This window comes from Anabrus simplex, chromosome 4 (genome assembly GCF_040414725.1).
Source record: "Anabrus simplex isolate iqAnaSimp1 chromosome 4, ASM4041472v1, whole genome shotgun sequence".
Taxonomy (NCBI): Eukaryota; Metazoa; Arthropoda; class Insecta; order Orthoptera; family Tettigoniidae; genus Anabrus; species Anabrus simplex.
In genome coordinates, this window is record NC_090268.1 from 204,365,758 (window position 1) to 204,390,848 (window position 25,091).

General features: G+C 40.1%; 1 protein-coding gene across 8 annotated transcripts in view; it reads left to right on the forward strand.

Annotated features, from left to right (window-relative positions):
* Positions 1 to 25,091, forward strand: part of Axud1 (AXIN1 up-regulated 1) — a 371,647-nt gene that overhangs the window by 336,542 nt on the left and 10,014 nt on the right. For 4 of the 8 annotated variants that reach the window (XM_067145319.2, XM_067145318.2, XM_067145317.2 and 1 more), the window contains 3 exons: positions 3,305 to 4,629; positions 4,716 to 4,949; positions 8,250 to 8,429. In XM_067145319.2, coding sequence (XP_067001420.2) covers positions 3,307 to 4,629; positions 4,716 to 4,949; positions 8,250 to 8,429 — 1,737 coding nt within the window. In that variant the 5' untranslated portion in view covers positions 3,305 to 3,306. The remainder of the gene's footprint in view (positions 1 to 3,304; positions 4,630 to 4,715; positions 4,950 to 8,249; positions 8,430 to 25,091) is intronic. The other 4 variants (XM_067145326.2, XM_067145325.2, XM_067145321.2 and 1 more) reach the window with 3 other exon arrangements.

Below are 25,091 nucleotides of genomic sequence, written 5' to 3' on the forward strand. Positions count from 1 at the left end.
AGTAGAATGAACAGCACTAATAAGTTCTTTTATTTTCATGTGTACAAGATACCATCAATTTTCAATACTCATAATTTGTAATGTGGCATTTTTTTACACAGTAGAATTCCACTAGTCTGGCATCCAAAAGTCCGGAACGCCTGATGGTCCGGCACCAAACCAGGATTTTTGTTATTTCTTTATGTTTATGACAGTTAAAGCTCACGGCGTGGATCGAAACCACACGGAAGTGCCTACTACGCTTCTGCTATTGTTAGACGCAATCGGCATTGTTGGCTGTCACCACACACGGGTTCAGTTCATTGTTTTGATTGCGAGAACTTTTCGCTACAGTACATTTTTCTTGCGATCTAGGATTCGTATTACAGTAGTACAGTAGTGTAGTGAACATACATATCAAAGTGCCCTGTTGTAGTTTTCTTGGTATTTCTCGAAACTAAAACCTTCAAGTTTCAAATTAGGAGAGAAACGTAAGCACGTAACTCTATCAACCAGAAACTGGAAATCATCAAACGCCTGGAGAAAGGTGAGAATAGAAATATTTTGTTGACTGAATTTAATATTAGCTCGTCAAAAATTTACGACATAAAAGACAAAAAGATTTTATTGCAAAACGCCATGTTACAGCTGTTTTCGCTGTACGCCTTAACCTATATTGTAATAAGAGGTGCCGCCTGAAAGTCCGGCATTTTCGGTAATCCGGCACGGGGCCGGTCCCGAACGTGCCAGACTATCGGACTTCTACTGTAGTATAATTGTTGCATATTAATTTTAAGAGGTCTTTAATGTGTAGTAGAACTTCATTATAAACCATGTATGGTAGATAAGGTTTCCGACATTTGGCCTTAAGGTTGGCCTACAGGCTGATGATGCCCTTAAGAAGGGGCGAAACATGCCCCTGAGAAGTTAATATAGTATTATGTAAATTTCAACAACGTAACACGTTGCAAGTATTGAATAGGTGGTGATATTTTTGTGATCATTTTGCTTATAGAATAAAGCGAAACCACTGCATCCTGTGCGCGGGAATTTCTGAGCGAGTGCATCGGCCGGTGACGAAATGCAGTGCTAGATGTACTCAAAGCTGCATTACCGTGCCGGATTTCGGTCTTTGTTGAATGTTTGCAAACGAGGCACGTGTTTCGTTGGTGACAGTAGTGTGTGAATTCAGTGAAATGCCTCAGGTGGCTCAAGTCGGGTATCTGTATTCTGTTCCCCAAAGAGTATTCGTTTACGATTTATATGTCCATACAGAAAGTGCGAGGGGCGTAAAGAGATTGTTTCAAGAAAAATTTCCTGATGAATATTGAATTTTCACGACCGCATTGTAATCGAAACAGACTTTCAACGTATTAGGTCGTGTTACGTACATGTAGTACGTGTTGAAGAGATGTTAAGTACAGAACAAAAATGGCCAGTGGGAGGTTGTGGGTTTGGATCCCACTAGTTCTGTACTTAACATCTCTTCAACATGTACTACATGTACGTAACACGACCTAATACATTGAAAGTCCAGGTCGGACTTCGATTCATAGATTAGTAAATAAATTACGTAAGACGGGAAGTCTTCTTGATAAGAAACATATTCAGTCACATACAGTACTTACACAAGAAACTGTAGGTAACATTGGTAATACTCTGGGAAGGTCTCGTACAAGATTACTTTGACAACTTGCTCAGGAAATGGAAATTTCCTATGATTCGGTTCGAACGGGTACAAAGTTACTGAAGAACTTAAACCGGGTGACCCTGCATTACGAATGCGATGTTGTGAATGTGTTTTGAATGCGATACATGACGGAGAAATTTACTTTAATCCAATGTTCTTTTCGGAAGGGAGGCAGTTTCGACATCTCCTGGCATGATGTGTGCAAGTACTTTTATTTTTGTGTTGTTTGTTTGTTTGCTAGAAATAGCTTAACGCGACAGCGTATTTACTGCAGACTTCCTGTCACGCACGCGCATACCTCCCATGTGCAGTCTGCGCTGCTGGGCTGTGGGACTGGTTTCGCTTTATGTTGCTCACCCTGCAATTGTGTAGATAAGACCTATCTGTGTCAGTGCAGCATAAAGCAAATTCTAAAAAAAAAATAGTGTTTTTTATAATGCATTTTAGTGTGAAATTTTATCATCACTCTTTCCTAGCTGCAAGTTTGCTGCACAACAGAGACATGATATTGAGGAAGCCTGTCTCAAAGGTCCTCTTACACTACACCATAAGACATCATGTGTAAGATGTGCAACAACTCAGCCCATGGCATTAGAAACTGTGGAAGTGTGTGCTGTTTGGAGATCACCATAAGCTTGCATCCATACAGCAGGAGCACTATAGCCTAGAGATGATCTGATGAGAGAATGAACGAGCCTTTGTTCCTGGAGTATCATCAGGGATGTTTGGTCAACATATGCCTCTAATTCCTATCCAGGCTAACATGGCTGGTCTGGTATATAGACATCGTCCAGCATGTAATTATAGATTTTGCTTCCTCTGGGGCGATAGCTTTATACTAGTGGAATGTAATGTTTGGAAAAGTTGGGAAACACTATGTTAAAAGATTTTGTGGGTTTTAGAAGGGAAAGGTTCTGAACACTTTTCTATTTTTTCCATTAGGGAAAATGTTACAAGTTATTATTTTATTTATTCGTGTCAGTAGTACAATATAGATCATAGATGCATATTACAAAATAAAATACATGATTCTTTTACTCCAGTAGCACTATTGCAACCTCAGTATGGTTAACAAATGTTGCAGGTTATGATCTTCATTCTGTATTGATGATTGAACTCTTACAGCATACATGAACATAAATTACAAAAACCTATTACTAATGGTATGCTGCTGATTACAATGTTACTGAAAAATTCCTTTTTTCTTTAAATATTGTCTAAAAGAGTCAATCGTGGTGTTGTCTTAGTTGACATAACTGATAAGACACAAACATCTGTTGTGAGGTTGGAAGGTCTCTTATCTGAATTTTATAAATAATACCTTAGTGTTCGTTACCCCACTGAGGATAACTCTATAGAGTTGAAACATGAATGGTTAATAAACTCCATCATATTAGATGGTATCTAGAATAGGCAGATTAGAATAAATTATCTTGTTGTAAGAGGGGAAAATGTGTGTTAATGTAAGTCTTCAAACTCCTGTTCATAGGGTACATTTGTACACTGCATATTGTGCTAATGACCCCAATTGTGGCTTTCAGTCAAGGCATTATGGTGAAGATGTTCATATTTGAGTAGCTGGAATGGAAGTGCTTTTAATTCCTATTGACAGTTTTGTTTTCTCTTTTGTTTTAGGTATGCAGAGGATTCTGGGTATGGATGCAAATGAATTTGTTGCCTCTCACTCTCCCGATTCTGAATCACTCATTTCAAAATCAGAATGCTTACTTTCTCATGAAAAGTCTCTGTTTAATAGGAATGAGGATCCATCTAAAATAGTTCAGGATAATACTAATAAATCTCAAGAATCAGATTTTGTTGAAAAACCAGATGGCCTCAAAGATACATTTTTTGTAATTTCTTCAGTGAATAAAAGCATTTTAGAGGACAGCTTACAGTCTAATACCACAAACAGACACATACCTCCAGAACTAACCAAAACTATGTCACGAGACAAGGATGTGCCATTTACTGACCTGAATAACTCATTTTGTAAAAGCTATGACCCCCCTCTGAGTAAGTGCATTGCAGAAGACTGCCAACAGTCTGATTCTCATTCTTTGTCTGTTTTAGAAGAAAGTGGCTGCGTAAACAGGGATAAAAATATTTCTGAACGCCTTCCAATTGTGTATTTGAAAAGACTGAAAACGTGTGCTACAACACCAGATGTCGAAGAAGAGGATTCTGCAACTGAGAATTCTGTTTGTGAGGTATCTGGTAGCCAAGATGATGCTCTCTTGGAAACTAACGATCGCTCAGATGGCAGTGATTCAGGACTGGGCTCTGACTTAGCTGAAGATAGGAGTTTGACAGTGGTAAAAAATGACTCTTTCTCATGTGGATCAGCTGATGAATCAAACAGTGAAACTGGAAGTGGGAGCCAGGTGTTTTTCCTAGACAGGATTACCAGCGAGTCTGATGTTGTATGCAAGGATCTTGAATCTCAGCCTAAGGAACGGGAAGTCCCACTTCGCATGGTTCACTCGGCATCGAATGACGAAGGGACATCTACATCATTAGAGAACGGAAACGGTAACAAATTTACTTCCATTAATGCTCAGACATCACTGTCTTTTAATATGCTGTCACCAAAAAATGTGTTAAACACATCTGTCTGTGCTAAAATACCAGCCATTCTTGATAAAACTCTAGCAATTGTTACACCTTCCAATTTCTTTGAAATTCCTACAGGCCCTCCTCTTAGCGTACCACTCACTATGGGTTTGCGCTTTACAACACCGATCTCTTCAACATCTCAGCCTGTGGATGAAACAGACTTAGGTGCTATATTAGATGCACCCCAGTCTCTATCCAGAATCAGGAGGAGTAACCTGAAGCGGAGGCATGAAAATGATGAAGGTGAAGCTTCTGCAGTTAAGCGGAAAAGAACTATTTCTTTTGATAAAGTGACTGTCTACTATTTTCCTCGTGCTCAGGGCTTCACGTGTGTGCCATCACAGGTAAGAATAAGGTGGTACTCTTCATTGATAATTCTTTGTACTCCTCTTCGTTTACCAAATGTACTGATGTTCTGCTGTTTTCATAGGGTGGTTCAACTCTTGGCATGGCTGCTCAGCATGCTCATATACAACAGTTCTCAATACCAGAGCATGCAGTAGAACAGCGTCGTTTACATCGCCAGGTGCTGCTGCAGTTGCGTAATGAAAGGCTTAGTGCTCAGAGGGCCATAGGCTCCTCCAGTGAAGAGTCTGAGAGCGACGATGACCAAAGCGATGCTTCAGAGTCAGAGTTGGATCTAGACAATTATTATTTCTTACAGGTAAGGTATAGTAATTTTAAAACTGTAAATCCTTGTGTTGTGCATATTAATAAAGTATTACAAGATATGTGACCATGGCGCAGGAGACCTGTCTTCTGAAGGAACTGTTCAGTAGAGTGGGAGAAGGAAATTCAGGCTCTCTTTGAAGGAGTGCGTTTGAGATATTGCGATGTATAACTGGCCATAAGCAAATACTGGCTGGGATTGAGTTACTAAAACAATTTGAAGTTTGTCCATGTACTTTGTTAATCAATATAAAACAAGTGTGATGAATTTGATATTGTTGTCTTTTGAACAAAAAGAAGTGTTATATCTGGTGGTGTTGATAGATTTTTTTGTTCTGTGACCTATCCATTTACCATTAATGGTTTTAGGTCTGGACAGTTCAGATATTATTTTGTGCAATTAGCCATGTCCCATTTTAGAGACTATGAGAAGCATTTAAATTTCTTGATAAAATCAGTGTGAGGTATTTGATGGCAAACTGCTGAATTCCGAACCATTACAAATTCTATTAGAATCTGAAGGAGCTTGTTATTAAGCTGTTTATACTGATATGTCTTTGGTGTTCCTGGTATAAGGTTTGTAATTTAAGCATTGATCTTATCACACTTTTTGTTTTTGTGGGCAAGAATATTAGATTTATAACAATTCAGTACATCATCTGAAGATTTAAATTTTTGTTAGAAAGGAAACCATTCTTTTTCAGCGTCGACTCTGTTAATACAACATACAGTTTTTCAGTCTGTCGAAAACACAAAATGTTCATTTCTGCAATGGAAATTATGTTGTATTCCCCCATTTTCCTTCTTATTCTCCATTGCTATATGCATTTATTCCTTGATTGTAATTATATATTTCATGAATATTCATTCCTGCCATTCAAGTGAATCACAAATTGATGTAATGCTTACATTGGGTAATGTACACTTCCTGACCCCAAAACTCAGCTGATTCTTATAGAGAAGAACTTCGTATACCTTCTCCTGCATTAGTCTTTCCTTCTGTCTTACTCTTTAATATATACCTTTGCCAATAAACTTGCATGATTCTGTTTAGTTACAAAAATGAGGAGTAGTAATAACGGTAATTTGTAGCAAATGTTGTCCTTTAAATTTGTTCTGAAAGCATAGAATTGTACCTTTTTTAAAAAAATTAACTATCCAGGAAATCTATATGATAATGTGCTCCTTCCTTTCTGTTGTTTATCAGCTGATCACTAGAGCCCAGATTTCCATGCAAGTGCATGTTTTTAAATAAGCTGGTTACACTTCTCAAACTTTGCAAATATTCCTTGTATGGCTAAACGATTCCAAATAACCATTCTTTTTCCTTGCACGTTTGCATGTTTTGGCCATTTTAGGAGAAAATTCATGCATAATGCATATTTTGAAAATTTTTGATTTAATCGCACTTCTGTGATGCCGCGTTACTGAGCTAGCAGCTTCAAACTTTGGTTTTGCACTGAACCCTCTTCTGTTGTTATCCAGGATTTTCCTACCCGGAACTTTCACTTGTCACACGTCTTTGTTATCGTAGCAGGCAATCGTTACAGTTATTGAGGACTTTCAAATGTGTCTGCCATCATTGCACGGAGAAGCTCGCTATAAGTTGAACAAAGTGATGCGTTCAAATCCTGATTTTGAATTCGTTAAGCTTAACAACAACATGTTAAATGTTAACTGGTGACACCATCATGTTAAATGTTGAATACTGTTTCATTTAACATTGTGTCCACACTTAATAAACATGTTAAACTTGACTTCCTTTTTCTATATACAGGTAGTTCATTATATCAATTTGTGGTAATACATTTAGGTGGTGTCTAGTATTTTCACACAAGGACAATGGACTCAGATGAAGAGGATTACCAGGCAAGTTGGCCGTGCGGTTGGGGGCGTGGGGCTGTGAGCTTGCATCTGGGAGATAGTGGGTTCGACTCCCACTGTCGGCGGCCCTGAAGTTGGTTTTCCGTGGTTTCCCATTTTTACACCAGGTAAATGCTGGGGCTGTACCTTAATTAAGGCCACGGTCGCTTCCTTCCAAATCCTAGGCCTTTCCTGTCCGATCGTCGCCATAAGACCTATCTGTGTTGGTGCGACGTAAAGCCACTAGCAGAAAGAAAAAAAAAGATTAGGATTTCGCCTTTGTTATTGCCACTGTTGCTTCTTATCATGATTTAGAAATGCAGTTTTATTAGGCACATTTCCTCCCCTCATCCTGCTAATTGCTTCAAAACCAAATCACTTTGAAGTATAAACTTCGCTCCCGCCCCCGACTTCCAACTTTCCTGAACTTTTTACAATTTACGACTGTACTGGGAGCGGAGGGATGCTAGTTTTTTTTCTCGATGCACTCGTGACAATTACAGATAATTTCGAGTTCCTGGAATCTGCCGGCTTTCTTCGCTTTATCTCTGTATTCCTTTGAGATTCCACAAATAAGGCCTTTCTATTATATCATTAATTAAGTCCAGAGTAATCTCCTTGCTCGACCCCATTTCTGACCATAAATTTTAGTACCGGTATAGTGCAGAGAAAACGACATATGTGCGCGTACTGTATTTGTAGCTTATAACAAAGAGAATGAGTATTGCGGAGTGTTGTAACTGTAATCCTACTTCACGAGAAGTACATTTGATTCGTTTAGGCTATCTGTTAGAATGAAAACAGCACAGAAGTTGCTGAAGCTGTGCCGATATCTCATGAACAACGAATTGACATGTTTTCCACTTGAAGCAGAAAACACGCCAACATGTTAAAAGTGTTAACCTCAACATTCTGAGTTAACATGCAAGGTCAATTGGAAGACAATCACAATATACATGTCAACTGTAACATGTTAAATTTAACATGTTGATGTTAAATGTTAATCAGTGGAGACTGGCCTTAAGACGTATTATGGCGAAAATGCAAAAGACATACAATTTGACCTCACTTTGTCCCAAATTTCTTCATTTAAGTATGCACCCGTCACGTCTTGTAACATAGAAAAGTCATTTTCCGTGCTTAAGAATGTGCTGTCAGATAAATGGATGAGCTTATATCAAGACAATTTGGAGAGATTAGTTGTTATACAATGTTTCAAAAGGAACTGAATTTTTATAGTGCATATTTTCCAGTTTTTCATGCATGTTTTGTATGTTCTGTATGATAGTGCATGAATGCATGCTTATTTTGAGATTTGATACTGCATGGAAATCCAGGCTCTTGTGATCACATTTTGTGTCAGGAAGCTGCACGTTTAGTCATGGAGATTTTTATTCCACTTCATTTGCTTTATATTAATCTTTATATCCAGCCAGTTCCAACTCGACAGCGACGAGCTCTTCTACGCGCTGCTGGTGTGAGGAAGATAGATTCATATGAAAAGGATGAGTGCCGTGACATTCGCTCATCTAGAGAGTTCTGTGGCTGTGGGTGCAAAGTCTACTGTGATCCTGATACGTGCTCATGTTCTCAGGCAGGAATTAAATGCCAGGTAATGATTACTGCAATACATAATTATAACAAGTAGGAAGGTTGATTTTCTAGGTGATGTAATAACTTGATCTGTTCAATCTAATGTAATTATTTAAAATCCCTATGTCTGTCTGCCTTGCAAAGTAATATTGAGAAAATGACAACATTTTAACAGCCATAATTGACACCAGATATAGGTTGTCATCTTTACAACAATTTTTGTATTTTAAATAAAATCATGTTTCTTCCAGCGAAGTGACTATGATCTTCACCACATTGACTTGCACAACTCTATCAGTAGTTCGAACTGTGTCCATCTCAGAGTTCTGTCTGCTTCCATAGTGATACTGAGAAAACCAGAATATTTAGAAAGTTGCAGATAGCACCAGATGTTCCAAGAACAATACAGTGATGACCGTTGTATATAAACTGTTCAGTGAAAAATACTGGATTAATGATCTTCACCATTCGGACATATGCAACAACGTTACCTCTATCTAGAACTCGTACCATTGAGTTTGGGGAGTGATGTCTGTTGTAACCAAGGTTGAAGTTTACAAAACACAACTTTTATTGCTTCACTTTATGATATTTACATAAATAACAGAAATTTATTTTGAAGCAAAAAGGAATATTGAATCTTGAGAAAAGTCTGTCTTTATACAATATGTACAGGTTTACAGTCTTTATATACACTTCTATCTTGAAAAGATAGTCTTTGTGAATTGACACGTTGATAGTCGAGAACTATCTGGCACACTAACATAAATGTCTTTGAGAGTCCTTGTTTGTTGAAGTGCCTGAATTCCTAAAAAGCAAGTTCAATTGATTGAAGAAATTCCACCTAGCGAAACTAAGGGAGCTTGCGTAAATTAGGGAATGAAAATGGCTTGTAAAAGAATTACGGAACATAGGCAGCGGAAACAGGTAAGGGAGCGGTGACCAGAGGTGAAACCTCGTACTGCCAGAAATTCAGTCCACCTGGTCGAAGCACATTTTCAAGAGGAGTAGCCTCCGTGCTCGACGTAGGGTGTATTCTGGAGCTGGACACCGGGGCAAGTGGGCAATTGAGCAGGCAGGGAGCTCCTATTTATAGTACACTCGATGGTCAGGCACGCGCACTGAGGGCTGCGCGTCGAAGCTAGCAGAATGATACACAGGCGCGCGTGCAGCTGGCTGACGGAGCGAGACGGGAGCGCCGGACATACAACACCCTCCCCTCCTAAATACGCCGGTACGGCGTGAAACGGCGGCGGCGCTGGCGGCGACTGCGATGCTGGGGCGGAGCTGCTGAAGTCTCTGTTGTATTGTCCGGAGCTGGAACTGGGCGGAGTGGCGCTGTCTCGTCCTGAAAGGAACCCATTGTTATTAAATGATCTAAAGCGCGTTCAGCAATAGATTTATCAGGTTTAGCAATAGCATCAATAGCTGGACAGGGGCGGTAGCGCAGACGTATCTGATCTTGATGGCGGCAGATACGTTTCTCCGTAGTCTGTATCTCGTATAGACGATGACCCAAAGATCTGCAGATGACTTCAGGTATCCATAGTGGGTTGGATTTGAATGTCCTGGTGTAGACCTTGTCGTTGAGGGAGAACTTCGTTGGTGATGTCTTATGCTGGGTCGGAAGAGGCTGTAACAGAGAAAGTAAAGTTCTGTGAGGTCGTCCATGGAGCTTCTGTGCAGGAGTGATATTATCAGCGCCTGGTAGAGTTCTGTAGTTGTTTAGGAGTTGGAGCAAGGCTTGGTCTTTAGTTAAGCCTGAAGAGACAGCTTTCTTCATACTTCTTTTAAATGTTTGTACGAAGCGTTCAGCTTCACCATTAGATTGAGGGTGAAAAGGTGGTGCAAGGATATGACGAATGCCATTATGTGTACAAAAGTTCTGAAAAGCAGTAGCTGTAAATTGAGGTCCGTTGTCTGAAATGAGTACTTGCGGTAAACCTTCTGTAGTAAAGATTTTCTGGAGAGCACGAATGGTAGCTTCGGTTGTAGTAGTCGAATGCATATCCACGACATATGGAAAGTTTGACAGTGAATCGATGACAATTAACCACATGGAATTGAGGAAAGGACCTGCGAAATCAATGTGAACTCGTTCCCATGGAGTAGTAGCAGGAGGCCAGGAAGCAAGATCAGAAGACGGGGCGTTCTGATTCGTTTGACATTGCTCACAATGACGTATTAGCTTTTCGATGGCGGCATCAATACCGGGCCAGTAGCAGTGTTGACGGGCGAGTTGCTTTGTTCTGGAGATACCCCAATGGCTTTGGTGTAATAATCCGAGAACTTGTTTCTGTAGGCTAAGTGGGATAACCACTCGGAAGATGGTGCCTGCTTCTAGTAATACAACTCCGGCACGAGTCGTGAGACGATGCTGCATACGATGATAAGTTGCCAGGTGGGCAGGAAGTGTGCTCTGAAGAGGCCAACCGGTGCGGATGTAAGTACGTACAGTAGCAAGTGTACTGTCCTTATCCGTAGCTTTAGCTATGCAGGTAGCATCAATAGGAAAACTGGATACAGTATCTTCAAGTTCTATGTCCAACTGAAGACATTCAGATTCTTGAGAATCGAAGGCAGTATCAGGACCAACGGGTAAGCGGGAGAGGGCATCAGCATTACAATGCTGGGATGTGGCTCGATATACAATCTGATAGGAATAATCAGAAAGGAACATGGACCATCTTTGAAGCTTTCTGAGGGAATTCTCTGGGATCTTATTACCAGGATGGAATAAGTGTACGAGAGGCTTATGATCGGTAATGATCAGGAAATGGTTGCCATAGAGATATTCATTGAAACGGCGAATACCAAAGATGATGGCTAAAGCTTCTTTCTCTATCTGTATCGACGTTGATGGTCATTAAGTGTTTTCGAAGCGAAGGCGATGGGGCGTTCTTGTCCATGACGATCCTTCTGGGAGAGAACGGCACCGACACCGTAGTCTGAAGCGTCAGTAGCTAGCGTGATGATCTTGTCGGGCTGAAAATGAGTGAGTTGTATAGCTTGAATTAAGGCGTTGTTGATTGTTTTCCATGCCTGTTGGCATTGCGGAGTCCACTGAAACTTAACACCTTTTTTACGTAGAGCGTTTAATGGAGCTGCCACTGTAGCGAAGCGTGGAATGAACTTATTATAATAGTTCGCTTTGCCTATGAAGGACTGAAGCTGCTTGAGGTTCTGAGGTGCTGGCATGTTTACTATCGCTGAGACATTCTGTGTACTAGGACGAATTCCATTCTTATCAAGTATATGTCCTAGGTAGTGAACTTGAGGCTGAAAGAAGGTACATTTAGCGAGATTCGCTCGTAGTCCATTGTCTTTCAATGTCTGGAGAAGGAGGCGTAGATTGGTTAGATGTTCCTGATGATCTTTTCCAGTAACAATAATATCATCCAGGTAGTTAGCACAACCGGGAATGGAGGCGGTGAGTTGAGCCAAATAGCGCTGAAAAATAGCCGCTGAGGATGAAACACCGAATGGGAGCCGCTGGAGCTGGAGCAGTCCGAGAGGAGTGTTGAGTGTGAGAAATTTCTTAGATTCTTCGTCTAAAAGTAGCTGGAGATATGCTTCTTTAAGATCAACTCGAGAGAAGAATTGTCCACCAGAGAGACGACGGAATAAGTCTTCTGGACGTGGAATAGGAAAGATATCTGTGTCGAGTTGTGCGTTGACTGTAGATCGAAAATCGCCACAAAGTCTAACATTACCATCAGGTTTCTTGATTACCACGAGTGGAGTAGCCCATTGACTAGAAGTAACTGGTACAACAATTCCAGTTTGTATCCATCTTTCTAATTCTTTCGTGACCTGGTCTTGAAGTGCTAGGGGTACTGGACGTGATTTGAGGAAGCAAGGCTTAGCTCCGGATTTCAGCTGTATGTGAGCTGTATAGTCTTTGGCTGTTCCGAGCTGAGAGTCGAAGACTTCAGGAAACTGCGCTAGGAGAGCGGTAACGTCAGAAGTAGGATGCAATGTAGATACGACGTTAATGTTGTCATGTATCTGGAAACCAAATAAGTTAAATAGATGCATGCCCATAATGTTTGATGCAGTGTAGTTGTTAACTACGAGAAGAGGAATGGCCTTCTGAATTCCTTTATAACTAGCCTGAAGCTTGATTTGACCTTTGATGTCAATCTTCTTCTTGTTAAATGTCACGAGCTGGATGTCAGCTGGAGAGCATGAAGGTGAACCTAAGTTGTGGTAGGTAGTCAGGTTAATAATAGAGACAGGTGATCCAGTATCTAATTGAAAATCGACACATCGATCAGAGAATGAGAGAGGAATGATGATTTTGTGAGAATCCTTAGTGGGAAGAATAAGATTGATCTGATCAACTTCCATGTCTTGGCGGGGCTGTATATGCTTCCGGCGTGCTGCAGTAGTTTTAGCAGGGCGGAGCGAACTTTGACAGACAGTCTTAATGTGTCCAAGTTTATTACATCGTTCACAAGTAGCTTTGAAAAAACGACAGTCACGACGTTCATGATGCTTGAAACAACCTCGGCAGGAAGGCAGGAGTTTCGAGGTGCTTCTAGAAGTGGGCTTCCGTGTAGCATTGCGAGAGGGAACCTGGCTAGAATGCTTGGTGGAGAGCGCCTTATCCGTACGGTTCACGGTAGCAGAGGACTTGCGGGCCGGAGGCGAGACTTGTGCAACTTCGTGTGGAGAAGCTATGGCTGCGGCAGTCTTGGTAGTAAGCTCATAAACCGTAGCAATACGCTGGACGTCTTCTAAAGAAGGGTTACTCTGCTTGACAGCGTCAAAACGTATTTTGTCTTCAGGAGTATGTAAAATTATCATGTCCCGAATGAGAGAATCAGTGTAAGATGAACCACAACCGTCCTTGGAGCAGATGAACTGGCAGGGTTTAGCTAGACCACGCAATTCAGTTATCCATTCAGTATGTGTCTGATGGGGTTGCTTTCTGCACTGAAAAAATTTATAGCGAGCAGCCACTATGTGAGGAGCTTTGGCATAGTGTTCCGTGAGACGGGCCAAGAGCTGCGTGAAGGGTACCTCAGATAAGTGTTCTTCCGGACTTAAGTTACGTAGTAATTCACACGTAGCATTGCCAACCGAACTAAGAAATAGTGCGCGGCGGCGTTGATCATCTGTGACAGAATGGCAGATGAAATGCTGTTGTAGACGGGCTAAATAAACTGACCATTCTTCCTTAGCCGGATCAAAAGCAGAGAACGGAGGAATAGCTGATGGCTGTGTAGAGACAGAAATAGCTTGAATAGCCTGAAGTAATGCTGCCTGTTGTTGTTGCATAAACTGTTGTTGTTGCTGCTGTAAGGCTTGGAAGACCGTAGCTAGTTGTTCCGCAGTAGCCATTGCGAAATGCGTGCAGGAAAGAGTAAGGTAAGCTGTGTGTCAGAACTGGTTGGAGTGTCGTTGTTGTTAGCACGTCACCGTAGAGTTGACAACTGGGCCTGTTGAATTGTAGTGTCGTGTTTACCTCGTTGCTATAGAGTGGGCGATTGGGGCTGATGACGTGTAGTTTGTTGCTTTTTTACTTCGTCACTATAGAGTTGGCAACTGGGGTCGAAGAATTGTAGGTTGGTGCTTTTTTTACCTCGTCGCCATAGAGTTGTGTTGTAACCAAGGTTGAAGTTTACAAAACACAACTTTTATTGCTTCACTTTATGATATTTACATAAATAACAGAAATTTATTTTGAAGCAAAAAGGAATATTGAATCTTGAGAAAAGTCTGTCTTTATACAATATGTACAGGTTTACAGTCTTTATATACACTTCTATCTTGAAAAGATAGTCTTTGTGAATTGACACGTTGATAGTCGAGAACTATCTGGCACACTAACATAAATGTCTTTGAGAGTCCTTGTTTGTTGAAGTGCCTGAATTCCTAAAAAGCAAGTTCAATTGATTGAAGAAATTCCACCTAGCGAAACTAAGGGAGCTTGCGTAAATTAGGGAATGAAAATGGCTTGTAAAAGAATTACGGAACATAGGCAGCGGAAACAGGTAAGGGAGCGGTGACCAGAGGTGAAACCTCGTACTGCCAGAAATTCAGTCCACCTGGTCGAAGCACATTTTCAAGAGGAGTAGCCTCCGTGCTCGACGTAGGGTGTATTCTGGAGCTGGACACCGGGGCAAGTGGGCAATTGAGCAGGCAGGGAGCTCCTATTTATAGTACACTCGATGGTCAGGCACGCGCACTGAGGGCTGCGCGTCGAAGCTAGCAGAATGATACACAGGCGCGCGTGCAGCTGGCTGACGGAGCGAGACGGGAGCGCCGGACATACAACAATGTCCAACAGATTTTGCTGCGCTGAGTGGTTCAGATGGTTGCGGCGCTGGCGTTCTGACTACTGACCCAAATTTGGCAGGTTCAATCGTGGCTCAGTCTGGTGGTATTTGAAGGTGCTAAAGTACATCAGCCTTGTGTCAGTCGATTTACTGGCATGTTAAAGAACTCCTGCAGGACTAAACTCTGGCACCTCGGCATCTCCAAAAGCTGTAAAAGTAGTTAGTGGGATGTAAAGCCAATAACACTATTCATTATTATTATTAATAACAGATTTTGATAGTGGATGCTTCATTGTAGGCATGTGCATGGTAGAGATATGATTTAGGCAGCTGTGAGCTTGCATTGGGAGTTAGAGGGTTCGAACCCCACTGTCAGCACCCTTGATGATGGTTTTCAGTGATTTCCCATTTTCATACCAGGCAAATGCTGGGGTACCTTAAGGCCACAGCCGCTTTCTTCCCACTCCTAGCCCTTTCCTATCCCATCGTCGCCATAAGACGTATCTGTGTCGGTGCAATGTAGAACAACTTGTAAAAATTATTTTCTCAAAATGTCTCTCATTTAATCAGGAGAGTTTGTCATTTTGGTCCAGGTAGCAATATAAACATCATCTACTGTAGTAATTATGTCTGTCGACCCTGTGTAAGTTTTATTCATAAGTTACATTAACGTGTTCATTTCAAATTACTTTTCACATAGTCATCATAGTAATTATTCTCCAACTCAGTTTCTCTGGTGTGGCATTACAAGCGCTCATAATTTCTTACTATCTTCAAACATCTTTTGTTCTTGGACGTCTGCATGTGAATAGATTTGTCTTCGTGTCGTATTTAACTGTCTCTATCCAACATTCTCTAGGTCTTCCCCTTGGTGTTTTTCTCTCCACTTCCGTGCAGTTCTGTCATTGTCCATTCTCGTCATGTCTGTTTAACTGCAGTCTGTGCTTCATTATAACACTGATGATAAGAATCTTCTTTCCTATTACTACAGTTCTGTTGTTCTCCCTTCTGTTTTTATTTTTATTTTTTAAATTCATAGTTCTGATGAGTGTCATTTGTTACTGGAATCTCCTGAGGTCTTTGTTTAGTAGAGTGTATGTCTCCAAAGCATAGATCAGAGTTGGTGCAAGATAGGTGTGATACATAGTTAAAGTATATTGGCTTTCTGGGTATTTTGCTGTCCCAAAATAGGTTTCTGACTTTAATATAAAAGTTAGGTTTTTCTGGGTCCTGTTGAAAATATCATGTTCGACTATGTTGTCTTTTGAGATTATGCTTCCAAGATGGTAAGTGAAGTGAGAAGCTGATTCTAATTTCTAATTCATTCTAATTGTAATTTCAGTTATACAGTGTTTGTTTTGTTTGGTTTTTTCCATATTTCCAGTATTTTTCTGTCAGCATTCTCACTGCAAAAGTTACATGCATAGTGCTTTGATCTTTCCTGAAACCATGTTCTTCTTTCAGTAAAGGTTAAATTATCTTCCTTAATTTATTTTGCGTTATCTTTCCTAACAGCTTCAAGGTATGTGATAGCGAAGTGATGCCCCTGTATTGTCTGCATTTCCTTATGTTTCCCTTAACAGTGGGATGATGACTTCTTTTGTCCTATCTTCTGTGATCTTGTTCTCTTCCTGGATGACTGAGGGCACTGTGTATATTCATTTTAGGCCTGCTGTTCTGGCTGCTTTCAACATATCCGGGTTAAGCTTATCATAACCTGAACGACTTCCCTTTTGCAAGCCTTTCAATTACTCTCTTCACTTTCAACTGTGTTGGAAGTATTGGACATCATAGTTTGTATCTATTCTGCAGTCAATGATAGCATTGTCAAACTTTACGTTTAAGAACAGCTGAAATATTCCTTCATTTCTTTCCAATTCCTTCCTCTGTTCTTGCCAAATTACTGGAATATATTTTCAGTGCATGGATGTTTCCATATTCACTCCTTTTACCTCTTACTACTATATACAGTAACTTCAAGTTCCCTCGGTAGTCTTCCTTTATCGAAGTAAACTCATTTTTCTTTTTTCTTCCTGAATCAGTTTTTAACAGCTAACTTCTTGTTTCAGCTTATCTGTGCCACAAGCTCAATTTAATTTCATATTTAACCCATTTTCTGTTTTTGCAATCTAATTTCCTTTTCAGCATGTTTGTCTTTCACTGCTATCTTTATTCTCTCAGTCCACCATGGTGTTTCCTTCTTTCTCTGTATAGCACTTGTCTTTCCACAGATTTTCTTGGCTTCTGTTACTAGGATTTTTAAAAATATATTTATTCCTCTTCTACACCTCTTTATATCCTTTGGTAATTCGGTTATCCTTCCTTGGTTCTCCATCACTCCAGTAACATTCAGAGGATGGCAGTTGGACAAGACCCATCCACAAGTGTAAACCGAGTAATTGTGCTTTTTTGTGGAACTTCTCAAAACACTCCATAGGATGTAATTCAGGCTTTCTTGTACATGCATTACAGAAAAACAGTCTCATGTCGTCTTCCCGTCACTTTTCGGTCACTGAAAAGCTCAAGTCTTTACTTCTCCTCTTTGGATGACAATAAATTAAATCTGAACAACAATTTTGACCATTTAGGGGCGTAAAAGTTTGAATGTTTACACTGGCATAATGGTTAGTTCCACGCACAATTTCTATCAATAACCCGTCAGTTGTGAATAATTGAAAAGAATCAAGTTTAGGTTTAGTCCCGTGTTGTGGTTTATCACTACACATATCTGTGAATGTAATTAAAAATTACTCACACTATCAGTCAAATCAATATCACTTTCGTATAAAATCTTGCTAATTCTTCTGGAACTGCACCATGTTGTTAAGCAACGTCTATTTACAAACTTGCATGAACTTCAGAGAGCCCTCCACAAAGCCTGAGTTCAAATAAATTATAGCAATACAGGGCTTTAAATTGTCGTCACCAGATGGCAGTAGCTTACTGTATCTGTGATTCATGCATGTGTAACTAGACAAAGCAGTTATACAGAGAAGAAAATCGTGTCTGGCATTGGTCGACATACAATCTGTGCGGGATAATTTACAATAGAACCCCTATTTAGCGTTTTTACAGGGACCTGATTTTTTAACCTTAAATAGGGGTTTACCTTAAATTGAGGTTTCAGTAGAAACACTTTTTCCTGGAATCTTTGCCTGTATTAACATAAATTGTACCATCACACATTATTTACACATTGACAGCAATGCAATAAAACAAGGAGATACCTACCCTACACACTGTGCTGTAGTTACAACTTTGTACTGTTTGTGCCCCTGCTATCTAAGCAAGAGGCCTGTTTTGCACCGTAACTAGTCTTGGTTCAGATTGTTCGTCGAAAAAGAATAAATTTAATTAAATAATTAATTAATGCACGATTGTTGCCACAAGACATGTCTGTCGGTGTGACATTAAGCAAATTGTAAAAAAAAAATAAAAAATAAAAAAAAAAATGCATGCATGCTTGGGTACAGCCCAACAAATTGTTTGTTTGCGCTATTGCAGATAAACAGACCTGTGCTATTTACAGAACCCAACTGAATAATTGCAAGGTACATACACAAGGAAATGTGGTTGCTAGATGATGATCATTATCTCATGCATACATCATTGTACACTGTTACGTCTTTTAGCATTTGGTCAGCAGGCCTCTGCAGGTTAACTAAGTGCTTCCATAATCCTCTATTTGTAACCAACTCTGTAGCTTCATTTAGTTGCACACCTCTTAAAACTTGGTCCCCCTCTACGTCTCTTAGTTGGTTAGATTGGTTTCAATGTTATTTAGGAATATGCTCGCTATTATTCCTGATAATGGTGAGTCCATGACTAAACCTTCCTTTTGACAGTGATTTTTGTTGGTGAATGCTTCGGCTTAAGGTTCTTACAAGGTTATTCTCTATTTTCCATAAAAGTTGGGGAAGATAACAAACTCGCATAGGAACATATTAAAATCGGTATGAAACAGCATTGTTTAAAAAAAAATTGCAAATGTTTTGCAAACAGTGGCCTGCTCACAAGCTTGGTTCTTTTTAATTCAGTTTCATTCTTAAAAAATGTAATAGCATCACTCCAGAGGCTTGTGCCAAACGTTTCCATTTTCGTACTTTAAATGGCGTCACCTAACCTAGGCTTACCGCTTACGTATTATGAAAACATATTTCAAGCTTCCTGAAGAGTAATGATAACCTTTTCACTATAAATTTACATGGGAACAGCCTTTCTGAATTTTAACCAGATGCAAAAGTACCAGTACATAACCTAATCTCTGAAATTAGTCATTCTCACTGCTGTATCTTGAGAAGGAGAATTGTCAATTTCTTATTTTATTTCAGTACATAGTATTAAAATTAAGCAGTCATTTATTCAGCCTTAATTTGTACGGAGTTAACAACTGCTGTCGGTGCACTTATTGCAAAAAGCATGTTTTCCCAATGTTGGTTTATACCAGTCGGAGTTGTGGGGAGAGCTTGCTCAAGACTGATTGGGGTCTGTCTTGGATCGCTCATGTGCGAGGAATCAGTACAGGAGATGATAGTTTGCATTCAATGTAAACGCTGGAGTTTGGAGTCTGGAGTAGTGTATGAATATTGTAGACGGACAGAAAAGTAAGATTTCAAAGACTAACTACGTCTAACTACACTAATAAAATGTCAAAGCTCAATCACACATGTAACTAGTCTACCATTACCTCAAGAAAAAGAAGTGAAATATCATTAAAAATGACCAAATTTAACAAAAATACTGCTGAAAGAAGAGAGAGATCATCTAGTTTTTACATAGATGGAACAGAAACAAATTCAAAATAGTACTTAAATTTCATCATGGGGTTCGATTCTCGATCAGCTCCTCCATTATATCAGCATGTCTTTCACGTCCATCCCCTCAGTGTTAGAGGTGCCTCACACGTGTAGTACATCATGCTGGCAGGAAGGTTGATCTCCCACGATGATCTTGACGATCCTCTTGATGTGGTGAAATGCATATTGTAGAGGCGACAGTTCCCGTTGTATTGCTGTTTCCTTCACGTACTTAGTTGAAGAGTAGCTGTAACTGACTCAATAGAATTTTAGTATACGTTTGAGCCAGGTAACATTTCTCCCTTGGTTAGAGAATAATTTATACAGCAGGTTAAGTTATGATGTAGTTGTTTTTGATAATATTTTGCCCGAAAATTTGGAGTAAAGGCTACACCATTATAGTATTGACTCTATGCAGCTGCTAGTTCCCTAAGTTCTGATGTCTCGCTAGAAGCTTGGCACGGAGTAACACACACTTCTGAACAGGCTCTCTCTTAAGCTCAGACATCTCACTACAAATATCCTCGGCAAATCAACCAGTTGTTATGCGAATGTGATGCGAGTTTTCCATAACTCTCCCTCAGCGGATGATTTTCCTTTCTACACAGATGTTTACCTGACAGCTGGTCCTCTATTTAGGCGCATGGTAAACCTTCAAATTCACCACATTGTGGACCGCTTTATAGGACTTGTCCAAGCTTTTAATCTTGTATGAATTTTTGCCGAATGCTCTTATAATATTGTAAGATCCCACAAACAAAGGTGCGAACATGGCGTATTACTAGTTGGTACGGATACAGCTGGTTTTCTGAGTAAAACATATTCATTTAACTTGAGGGGACGATGGAATTTCCTTTCTTGTACTCTTCTTTGTCTTCTTTCAGCTTGGTGCTTGAGAGATTTAATGGCATTTTCAATATTCTCCTGGAGTACTGGGGCAAGAGATAATGCTGTCTCATGGTCTCACGGGATATGGGTTAAAATGCAGCATTGAAGGAATGAGAAGTGGCTTCATGTATCGTACCATTGGAACTTTCCATAATTATAGGGAGTACATTCACCCATTTCCAATGAGCATTTCCACAGAATATCCGGCAAAACTTTGCTAATTCGTGCATCACGTATTCCACTGGATTATTAGATGGATGCCTGACTGAGTTCAAGACGTGCTTAATATTTAACTGGATCATTGCCTGTTCAAACTCTTCCGAAGTGAATTGAGGACCATGATCTGTTAAAAGCACTCTAGGTTTCCCCATGTGAGGGATGATGATGTGGGTGATTCTCCTCAGCAATGATTTAGAGTTCGCTTTCTGGATAGGGTACAGCGTGACATACTTAGAAAACACATCGATTGTCACTACAACATGACAGATTCCTCTCTTTGAGGTGGGTATCTGGCCAAATAAATCCATTGCATATAACTCTTTTGGTCCAGATAGTAGAATTGGTATAGGATTCTGCTGTAATAGATGGGAACTTGCTTTGACCCTCTGACAAGTGTCGTGCGTCCTCACGGTGTTCTTCACAAATATCCTTAATCCTTTCCACGTAAATGATTCTTGGATGGTTGTAATGGTCTTATCCACACCGCCGTGACCCGTAATTCGATGTGTGTGCCCAAGTGAGTGGTCCGTGAAGTTTAAGTGGAATTACAATCTTTAATTTCGGCTTAGCACAGTCTACAAATTTATAAAGGATTCCATTGAGGTATCTTAAAGTTTTTAGCCTGTCTCTGAATTTTCCTGTATCCTGGTTCGGCTGGAGTAAGCTTGTGTTCAAGGAAATTAATAATAGGCCGCAATTTTTGGTGTCTCCTCTGTGCTTGTCGAAGATAACGGAGCTTACGTAATAAATCATGGTCTTCTGGCACTAGCTCGATCTGATGAATACTCAAGAGTTTCAGAATTTGGATTCCTGCTTAAACAATCCGCTGTAAATTATTCTTCCCTGAACCATGTTTCTCTTGCATGTTGAAGTGTTGTACAAAGTGTGTCCATCTGAAAACTCGTCCGTAAGCCATAGTAGTCTTAAGCATAAAAGTTAATACACGGTGATCTGTGCTAATTATGATGGGAAATCCATAAATTAATTTCTGCCAGTACCTAAGAGCGTATGCGATTGACTGCATTTCCAATTCAGTGACTGAGTGGTGTTTTTCAAGTTTCTGGATTTTCTTGCTAACAAACGCTAGGCACGTTCTTCCCTTACGGTCATCCACTTCTTCTTGAAACAACTCAGCCCCAATTCCTATGTTCGACGCATCCGTCTGGATAATAAAGGGTTTAGTGAAATCTGGATATCCTAGTTTGATGTTGTTTAACAGCATCTCAGTTTTCAAGAAGGCTTGATCATTCGTCATTTCATTTCCACCTGTTCCCTTTCTTTAGTAACTCTTTTAGTGGAGCAACTGTTTGGGTATATTGCGGGCAGTGCTTCGCAAAGAATTGGCACATTCCTAAAAATTGCTTCACTTGTTTAGCCCGAATCGGCTTAGGGAAGTTATTGATGGCCTCGATCTTAATAGGATTTGGTCTCACTCCGTTCCCATCGATAATATGTCCCAAGAAGAGTATCTCAGACTTACAGAAATAAGATTTATTCAGATTGACATGAAAATCTGCATCTGATAAGTTGTTCATGAGTTTCTCTAGCTTTCAAGTTGTTCCTCTAATGTTTCCAGTTGTACTTCCTCTTAAAACAATAAACTCCACCACCACCATAGCTATTAACAAATCATCAATGTACCGGGTAGTAAAGCTCTTTACCTCATCAGTTAGACATCGATCAAGAGCCCTGATGAGTGCGGCACCAGCGTTACAAAATCCGAAAGGCATCAGATGGAAAAAGTACATCTGTTGGTTGTACATAAACCCTGTGAGAAGCCTGCATTTTTCTTCCAACAGGATGTGGTAGTACGAGGATGTAAAGTTGACTGATGAGAAGTACTTCATGCCCTTGAATTTACAGATGACGTCCTTAATAGTAGGAGCCTGATCATTCTCTGAGATCAATTTTTCGTTGATGGCCCGGGCGTCCAAACATGCACGTAGTGGTCCGTCCAGTTTAGAAACTACTACCGGAGAATTAACAAATGGAGTTCAGGCTTTCATGATCATTCCGTCCCTTTCCATCTCCTCAATGATCTTACCTACTCTGGAGTCAAATTTCTCTGGTATCGGATACGATTTCCTCTTAAACGGCAACCAGTCAGTCACAATAAGTGAATACTTGAAATTTGGAATTAGGCCAGGTTTGGAAATGAATAGGTTCTTATACTTTAGTAGTAAATTTTGGATTCAAATTCTATCCTAGTCTGTTCCTATAGCTTGTCTCGGCTTTGTTTAAATTAAGTCGAAAGGATGTGTATCATTTTCGCCCTCTTCTAAGATTCTTTCCATGGCCATTAACATTTCTTTGGATATCTCCTGGTCAATATAGATGTTGTATTCCCATAGGGAACCTGAAATATTTGTCCCGAATGAGTAAATTTATAATACCAATATAAATGGTCTGTTATTGGACATTATAAAGTTTCCAGCTAACTCATTCCTGGTTACCAGCGTTTCGCCCCGTGTGCTAAGTTGGGCTCATCAGTTGGTACCGAGCACACCCACCAAGACGCATGGCTAGTGCATATCATGGAGGCCGCTGCGTAGGCTACTTGGAGCCACCGGCAGTGCCAATGCACTATGAGAGACTTTGTCTCATTACCAAAAATTGATGCCTGCTTGGCCATCAGATGATATAGATGTTGATTCCCATAGGAAACCTGAAATATTTGTCCTGAATGAGTAAATTTATACAGTAGAACCTGGATAATTCGAAATTGGTTAATTCAAAATCCCGTCTAATTCAAAGAAGCACTCGTTCTCGGAAACATGAGATACTATTTTGCATGTTATTTAAATTGTTTCATTCGAAATACAGATAATTCGTAATTGGAAGTACAATGTCGGCCCCATTACCGAAATTCAGGCTTTTAATTCAAAACTGCCTTTAAATTTTAAAACAGTAGTATGTTGCAGAGTAATTTAAATTCAAAATTTATCCGTGTTGTGATACAACATGTCTTCCGGAATGTGCTGGGGTAGCTTTCTGCACTTTCATACACTTCGGTGTGTCTACAGTGTGCTTCATAATTGCTAAGTTCGAGTGAAATCGGAATTCTTTTGTATTCAACATTTTTAAGGAACGCCATAATATCACACAGCAGGCAGTGTGCGAAGAAACAGAATCCGCAGACACTGGCGATGCCAACAGTTGACGAAAGAGTGTGGCTCATATAATCACTTCATAGGCACCGAACAATATTGTCATTGCTGATGAAACTGCATTGCTTTCTTTTAATGTCGAGCCCAAACGGACTTATGGTTTTAAATGAGAAAGTGCCAGCCGAGAAATTCTACAAGTGCCAGGGGTCATTGTACTGTGTTGCAATGCACACGGAAGCAAGAGGATACCTCACCTCATCATAGTAGTGTTCGATAAGCCACACTGTTTTAAGGGCATCGGACACTTTCCGAGCAAGTACAGGGCATCTAAAAATGCAAACGGTAGAGTAATCCAAAGAATAATGTATTTGCACAGGGGAACCAGCATAATTTATCTTCGTCTTTGAATCGTGTGATTTTTCTTCCGTTGCATGAGGTTATGTTTGTCAGTTATTTATCAAAGTGCATTATTCGAACATCGTAAATGCACCTTATTGGATACATTTCAGAAATAGTTTCTTCCTTGGCATTTGAAAGGTTTAAACTGTAAATCAAGGTGATTGCATGCATTAATGGGTCTCAGAATACTTTATGATGCGGCAAGTGTTTACATTTCTGAAGTACGAGAGAAATGCATGGCGGGAAATTGTACGAGGATAGAGTGACTGTATTGTGTTGTCATGCAGAAGGGAGAGACTTTCTCCCCTCGTCATAGGAAAATTTGATTAGCCACGATATTTTAAGGGAATCTGGTACTTTCTGTGCAAGTACAGGACATCTAAAATGCATACAATACAGTAATCCAATGAATAAATAAAGCACTTGCACGTGGGAGCCTGCATAGTTTTCTCCTCATCTTTGAATCGTGCTTTTCTTTCTTTCCTTGCGAGAGGTTATGTTATACTCTAAATGCACCTTCTTGGATGCATTTCAAAAATAGTTTTTTTTCATGGAATTTGAAAGGTTTAAACTGTGAATCGAGGTTAACTGCAAGCAGTAATTGGCATTGGAATATTTTGTAACGTGTCAAGGGTTGGCACTTCTGAATGACGAATTGGCGGTTAATTCGAAATCACGTAATTCGAAGTCCGATTTTTTTAGTCCCAACGACTTCGAATTAACAAGGTTTTACTGTAATACCAATATAAATGGTCCGTTGCTGGACATTATACATTTTCCACCTAACTCATTCCTGGTTGCCAGCATTTCGCCCCCATGTTTTAAGTTGGGCTCATCAGTTGGTTCCTAGCACACCCTTCAAGACGCATGGCTAGTGCATAACGTGTAGGCTACTTGGATCCACCGGCAGTGCCAATGCACTATGAGAGACTTTGTCTCATTACCAAAATTTGATGCCTTCTTGGCCATCAGATGATATAGATGTTGA